Source organism: Octodon degus, unplaced genomic scaffold (genome assembly GCF_000260255.1).
Source record: "Octodon degus isolate 3935 unplaced genomic scaffold, OctDeg1.0 scaffold00007, whole genome shotgun sequence".
In the NCBI taxonomy this organism is placed as follows: Eukaryota; Metazoa; Chordata; class Mammalia; order Rodentia; family Octodontidae; genus Octodon; species Octodon degus.
In genome coordinates, this window is record NW_004524583.1 from 5,260,101 (window position 1) to 5,267,872 (window position 7,772).

The 7,772-nt window shown below is 36.8% G+C and overlaps 2 protein-coding genes across 2 annotated transcripts in view; one reads left to right on the forward strand and one right to left on the reverse strand.

Annotated features, from left to right (window-relative positions):
• Gtf2a1 (general transcription factor IIA subunit 1) overlaps positions 1-7,772 on the forward strand; it is a 43,081-nt gene that overhangs the window by 21,280 nt on the left and 14,029 nt on the right. Inside the window, exon 7 of the mRNA XM_012517261.2 lies at positions 4,258-4,347. Coding sequence (XP_012372715.1) covers positions 4,258-4,347 — 90 coding nt within the window. The remainder of the gene's footprint in view (positions 1-4,257; positions 4,348-7,772) is intronic.
• Positions 5,029-5,521, reverse strand: LOC101564756 (SOSS complex subunit C). Its single transcript, XM_004624708.2, has one exon. The coding sequence runs from the start codon at positions 5,519-5,521 to the stop codon at positions 5,207-5,209; it is 315 nt and encodes a 104-aa protein (XP_004624765.1). The 3' UTR covers positions 5,029-5,206.

Here is a 7,772-nt window from a genome sequence, read left to right on the forward strand (position 1 = left end):
TTTTTAACTTTGTCTTTTAATGGCACCAGAAAGAGCCATTTCTTTGGTGACATTGTATTTGTTTAAGTACCTTTAATAAAATGGTAAGTTGAATTGTATTGGTAGTATCATTACTATCATCTATGACAAAGCATAAAATACGAAATTTGCAACTTCACTTTCCAAATCTCTTCATTTATTGTCTTGTTTCTTCAGTTCACCCAACTGTGGTCTGGGGAGACAAAGTGATTTTATTTTTTTAATTTTTATTTATTTATTTATTTTTTTGACAAGGTGATTTTAGAAGAATCTTGTCTTTTATCAGGACAGTTTATAGGGGAACATATTGGGGTTTTTTTTTGAGACTGGGTCTTGCTGTTTAGTTCAGGCTGGCTTTGATCTCACCATATAATCTAGCTGGCTTGACATTGTGGCTATCCTCTCAGGCTCCTAAGTGCTGGGATTACTCCATTGTATTATAAATACGTTGGAGTATGGTGTGTTCTACCATACTCAGCTTATATGTGCATACTTTAACATTGCTTAAAAAACAAATGCTCAGTAAATGATTTTGAAGTTTTTGCAGTTAGATTTACTGTTAGCTTTTATAATAGAATCCATTAAACGTTCCTCAGTATAAATTGAATTTAGCAGCATATTTTTGCATGTAATATCTTTTCAGATTGTAATTTTTGAAAACTAATAAATTTCTCTGCAAGTGAAGGATAGGGTCTTGTGACAAAAATATTTATATGTCGATTTTTTTATTGAACACTTCCTTTATCAATGATTTTTCTTTTTTTTTTTTTTGGCAGAATGAGGCATTGAACTCAGTCCCTTGCACTTGCCAGGCAAGTGCTTATTCTACTGAGCTATCTCCCCAGCCCCTCAACGATTTTTCTGTTTGGGTTAATTTAAATTTTTATTAACACTTATTTGCACTCCATGGTGATTACATTCATTGTGGGGAATTGGCGTATATATTTTAATTTTTTTACTCCCCATGCCTCCCTCTTCCTCCCCCTTCCATGTGTTGGTCCTCTTCCCAACTGCAAAAGACCTATTTCCCTGTTTCCTCAAATATCCAAAGATGCCTATGTATCTGTCTTTTACTCTTTAAATTATTTATAGTCTGGGTTTCTTATTTTTAAAAATCTGTGATATTTAAACTTGCATGTCTGATTTATTTCACTTAACATTATTGTGTCATGGAGCATTTATTTTCCTACAAATAACTCAAGTTTATCCTTTTTATGACAGAGAAGTACTCCATTGGGTATAAATACATTTCCTTTACTAGTTCCCTTTTTTTTTTTTTTTTTTTTTGCGGGACGGGTGATTGAACTCAGGATCTTGCGCTTGCCAGGCAAGCACTTATTCTACTGAGCTATCTCCCTGGCCCCAAATAAGTGGGCTTTGTTTTTTGTTTTTGAATTTTAGGGAAGGGTCTACAGGGTGTTCAGGGTCTCATTGCACAGATGGGATGCATAGTGATTCTCCTGTTTACAGCCGCCCAAGAGCTGGGATTACAGGCGTGCACTACCATGCCCAGTCTCAATTGCCATCTCAGCGTGCCCCAGGGGCGGGGCTAGCATGGCAGGCCTGGGGATCGAACTCCTGGTCCCTGTGTCTGCTTGTAGGTGTTTCAGTCCTCTGAACTATTTGGCCAGCCCACCAGTTCATCTATTGATGGACATATAGTCCACTTCCCAGATTTTGCTGTGGGAAGTTGTGTATTATAAACATGCGTATCCATTATCACTATACTGTGGTGTCAACTCTTTCAGAAAGATACCTAGAAGTTAAATAGCACAGTCAAAGGGAATTTCTAGTATGAGCTTTTTGAGGAAACTCCATACCAATTTCTGTAGTGGCTGCTCTGAGTTACATGCCCACCAACAATGGACCAGGGTTTGTTTTCCCTAAAACCTCTCCAGCATTTATTATTATCTGGTTTCTTGATAGCCATTCTTTCTGGGGTAAAAGGGAATCTCAGTGATGTTTAAATTTGCATTGCTGATGGCCAGTGATGTTGAAGGGTTTTCAGGTACTGGGCATTTCTATTTCTGAGAAAAGTCTTTTTCAGTTGCTCTTCTGTGATCTGTTATTTTGATTATTTTTTGATTCTAGGAATTGTTCATTTTTTTCCTTGACTTCTCTGACCCCTTGAGTTTTCAGGAGTATGTTACTTAATAATTAAGTGTTTGTAAAATTTCTGTGATTTCTTTTGTGATTGATTTGTAGTTTGAATTCATTATGATATAGTATACAGGGAATAATTTCAGTTCTTCTGGTTTTTTTTTGTTTTTTTTTTTGCGGAGCCAGGGATTGGACTCAGGCCCCTGCGCTTGCCAGGGAAGCGCTTATTCCATTGAGCCATCTCCCCAGTTCCCCTATTTTGTTTTGTTTTTTTCTTCTGTGTTTCTTTAAGCAGGATTTATGGACTAGGATGTGGTCTGTTTTGGAGAAAGTTCCTTATGGCATTGAGAAGAATGTACATTCTGTTATAGTTAGGTAAAACAATGGATAAATATTAAGTTGGTTTGTTCAAAGATGGAAGTGTAACTGATACCTTGTTTTGTTCATCTGTTTACTTATTTTTCCAAACCATTGAGCTTGTTCACTCTCACTTGTTATTGATCTGTGAATTTCTTTTTGAATTAGATGAATTTCTTGACTGCGGCATTGAGCCTTGTTTTTTGATCCAGTCTGTCAGTCCTTGTCTTTTATAATTGGGAATTCAGGTCTTACATATTGAGAATTATTACTGAAAATTGCTGACGTTTGTCATGTGTTCTTGGTAGAAGGGTTTTTTTTTTTTTGGGAGGGTGGAAATGCCTTTAGGGCATTTCTGGTTTGCAGTGACTGTCTGGGTTGGAATCCCAGAAGCTTGAGCTTGAGGGCTTTGTTTAAGCAGGCACTTAAACACCTGAGCTACTGGGCAGGTCCCCTGTCATGTGTTCTTTTTTTGTGTTGTTGATTCCTTTATCTTGTCCCTTTTTGCTTAACTACTTATGTATTCATTCTCTGTGACATTTTGGCTTCGTTATCTCTGTTGTTTGTATCTAGGATATTCTTGAGTACATTTTAGAGCGCTAGTGTGGTGTTCGTGAATTTCTTAGTGTTCTTGGTCATAGAATATCCTAATTTCTTCATCAAGTTTTGATAGTTTATGCTGGGTTGGAAATTTTCTTCTAGGACTTCATGAAATGTTAATTGGTACACGTGAATGATGTGTCACTTTCCGTTATACGTTGGTGACACTGATGTTTAAGTCCATGTCCTTGCATGCTTGTGGGTGGCCATAGACCTGGTCTTAACCATCCTCTCATTTTCCTTTCTACTTGTTTTGTCTGATTTTTTTTTTCTCCATTTATTAGATATCTGACTTAAATCCTTCTTCTTTTACTACAGCAGAATTATAATGTAACAATTATCTCATAACAGAAATTATAGTTTTGGCAATTTATCTCTGAAAAATAAAAACGTTTATACACACACACATACACACACACACACACACCCAAAAAAAGAATTATAATGTAACATAATTGGTTATTTTATGCTCTAGTTGGGTTTATTTGGGCCCTTTGTTCTCTTAATAGAATCGTAATTTCACTTCATGCCTCCATAACCGTCATAATGGTGAATGGTGTTAATTTTGTTCAGATACCTGGTTGTTGAAGTGCCAAACCAGATAGCAAAGTTACTGCACTCTGCATCTTGTTTCACCAGCAGGTCTTACCTTAATATGTAACACCATTACCTCCTGTCATCACATTAAGCCTTCCGTATTTAAACTGTTTTAACTACATTTAATTTCTTACCAAGAGCTGGCCAGATACCTCAGTGGATTAAAGCGCCTGCTGAGGCGGATGCAGGGTCCAGGGTTCGATTCCCCCTGGCGTGCTATGCCAGCCTCACCCCCGGGGCATACTGAGACAGTGCTTGAGACTGGATGTGGTGGCATGCACCTGTAATCCCAGCACTTGGGAAGCTGAAAACAGGAGGAACACTATGAGTCCGATCTGTGTAGTGAGACTTTCTACTAAATACATTAAAAAAAGAAAAACTTGTCTTACTGAAACTTGACTAACATTAGAAAATCATTAGATGACAGCTGATTAGTAATACCACTGTACTGTCTCTGTGGTAGATATAAATGTGCATTTGATGCTTGCTTCTCAAAGAATATCAAGGTCATTGTTTTCTTTGAATATTAAAAGAATCTTATTAGCAACACGAGAAATGTATTTACTAATTTCTTCTCACCTGTAGGAGCCCCTCAACAGTGAAGATGATGTGAGTGATGAGGAAGGACAGGAGCTTTTTGACACGGAAAATGTTGTCGTGTGCCAGTATGATAAGGTAAGGTGTCTTCAGACCCACGGGATTTTTTTGTTGTGATTTCTTTCTAAACTCTGGTTTCCACCCAACTGAAACATTTGGGCTACTGATTGACTCTTTTTTTTTTTTTTTTCTTTTAAATTTTTAATTTTTTTTTTTGTGGAACCGGGGATTGAACTCAGGCCCTTGTGCTTGCCAGGGAAGCGTTTATTCCATTGAGCCATCTCCCCGGCCCCTACTGATTGACTCTTTTTTTTTTTTTTTTTGAGCCCACCACATTTCTTGTTTTTAATAACATTTAGTTACATCATTTATAACGGCATTTGTTTATAAAAGAAATTAAGACTGGTTAGTAACTTAGTTTGGGCTTTCTTTTAAAATGGACAACAGGGGACTAGTTGTGAACTAGGAGTTCACAAAGAATATTTCTGCATGATATGCTGACCCTAAATCCAAAGGATAAAGTATATATATGAATTTCTTAAGCTAATAATCAACTTTTAAAAAAAATCCTATTTTTTTTTAAAATCCTTTTTTAAAGTAAGTACTAGAAATGGCTCTTGAAAACTAACTGTAGACGGTATTCTCAGCCCAACTTGTTGGTGTGGAGCCTCATTTTATGTGACTATCAGATTTAGAGGTAAAAACCAAATGGTGTTACACACAAGTTGTCCAGGGCAGCATCATCAATTCCTCAATGAGACAGCTTCCACGTGTCAGTCATCCTGCTCCTCTTCTCCTCGCTTTCACTTACTTTCTCCTTTCTTAAGGAAGCAAAAAATATGTACATTCACCAGAATTCTGAAAGTCAGTTTGTACAGCAGTGAATGAGTAGCTTTGGCCTTTGGAACTACAGTCACTTTCATCACAGATATTTTCTTCATTCTGGGTCAAGGCGTGGTAAAACGGGGAGAATAAGATTCCCAAATGCAGAGTCCTGAGTTATGAAGTATCCAGATGAATGTGCGTGAGCATGCTGCAAAGCTGCCTTCTGCTGGGCTGCAATATGCTGCTGCTCGGCATGATCCCGGAAGTCCTTGTTCAGAGAGGGCCTGGAGAGCGCGATGCTAGCTCCTGGATGATTTGTTGAAGATTGGTTCTGCATAAGTAATTTTCTTTTTTCTTTGTCCAGCTCTGCTAAGATTGCAACTCTATTTTTGTTTTGAAAACCTTGTCCTGAAGAGTTTGCTAACATCTTGTTTTGCTTCAACTGTGCTCAGTAGCAACTGATCAGCCCTTTACCATCACCTCGGACGCGAGGGCGCCCTGGGCTCTCACAGGGGCGCCGCGCCTGCCCAGGTTGCCGCGTTACGGCACCCGCCCCCCTGATTGACTCTTAATATGAAAATGTTACCATGTCATACATTATTTTTAACAGTGAATAAAACTAATATTAATTTCTTAGTTTTACACTTAAAAAATAACTAATGATTTTTTTCAGTTTAGACTCTCAACTTGTAAATAAAGCTAGTTTGTTCTTTGACAACTACCTTAATAACATAATCTTGTTTTTCATTAGCTTACCAATATAGTTGCAGGGATTTAATTAAAATCTCTTACATTTATTATTAAGAAATGGAGTAAGAAAATAATTGAGACTGAAAAAAGTTTCATTGAAATTACTTAAAAATTTTATATAGCTTTGATGTAGTCTTGCAATAATAGTTTTTAAATTCTGTGAGAATTAACTATTGATTCTTTATGTTCTTTTTTTCCCATAATTTTATTGAGAAACAAATAGCAAGGAGACAGTTTCAAATCAAATTAGTAGGACCGTTTCAATAATTAGTAGATTGCATATTGTTTTGTTAGTGGTTATTCATTGTACAAGATGCAGACATAATATCCTGTTCACAGACACTTTTAGAACAAATCTTTCTATTCATTGAATTAAGAGAATGTGGTTGTGTATCTATCCTATTTTGAATATACAGATACAAAATAGTCATTTGTATCCCCTTTTTTGTTTAGTTTTGTCTTTTAAATATTATAGGTGTGTGAATTCAGCAAGATATTCCAAAATACTCTAGTAGTTGGTAATAGTAGTGGGTTTCCATATGACTGGCAATGTCAGAAGTTGTTGACTTGAGCCTTTTACAGCTCAGCATAATAATATGGCTTTACATTTTATACCCCGTTTTTATACTTTCCTGCTGGGTGGTTAAGACCAAGATAAAAAAAGACCTATATAACAAGAACTGTAGCTTTTGTATTTGATAAGGTCAGTCATATCCCCTCAGGATTTATCCTGAAACCCTGTACCGCAGTTTGTAGGTCCTTCGTCGTGTCAGCCATGTGAATTACTCACGTTCATTGCTTGACCAATTTGCTCTGTGAAAGCCAGAGAGAATTTTTCCCTCCATGTGACTCTCCTTAGGCACACTCTACATCATCGATCACTTTCCCCTGTGGCCTCATAATCTCTTTGATCAGAAAATTTGGGACACAACTGAGTTACATGATGTTACAGTACAAGTTCTCATATGTCCTGAGTCTTCACTGACCTTGAAAGGCTAGGGCTAAACTATTGGCTGTCCTTACAGCCCTCCTTTTTCTCTAATTTTTGGTCTGCAAACTTAGGTTTTTAACCCTCCAGAAGAGAAGCTTATTGTTATTACCCTACAACCTAGGCAGGTGCGCTTAATCTCACTGTCTGCCTGAATATCAGACATCTTAGGCATAACATGGAACAGGTATTTTTCATCAAATATTGATATGTGAAATTTTAAGTCTCTACAGAATATGGCAAAAAAAATTTAAAAAATTAAAATATATTTAAAAAAATACAGGAATAAACAATTACGTATTTTTACACACAAGTTTAGAAATCTAATCATGTACAACATTGTAGCAGGACAATCCCACAACACCCCTTTTCCAGTCTCCTGCCTTCATTTACCATCCCCTTCCTTTTTAAAGAAACATTTACCCGAGAGACAGCACAGCAGCAACTGGCATGTCATGACAAGCAGCACGTATTCAGAAGACCAGAATGACAGGCACTCAAAGCATGATCCTACTATTACATATTACCATCTTCAGTGCAGTTGCTTAGTTCACAGGTATCAGCCTATTTAGTTAGGGTGAGAATCCTGCCAATTAACTGCTTGCTTTGATAACCTGAAGATTCTCAGGATCATTGCCTTATCTGTCTTATACATATAAATGTATGGCTTTGCTGCTGTCATGTTTCCTAGCTTTAATCCTTACTCTCTCTTCATTGTCTAATCCTCAAGTTCTCACTTTCCTTTTAATTGTGCTAATACCTTTCTATTTGTATTTCTTTTGAGTTCTTGTAGTAGGAAGACTATATAATATTTACACGTGTGTGTGGTTTGTTTCACTTATGAGTGTATCTTCAAGTGGCATCCAATTAAATATAAATGCTTCAAGTGTATCATTCTTTATAGCTGAGTAGTACTCCATTGTATAAAAATACCCCATCT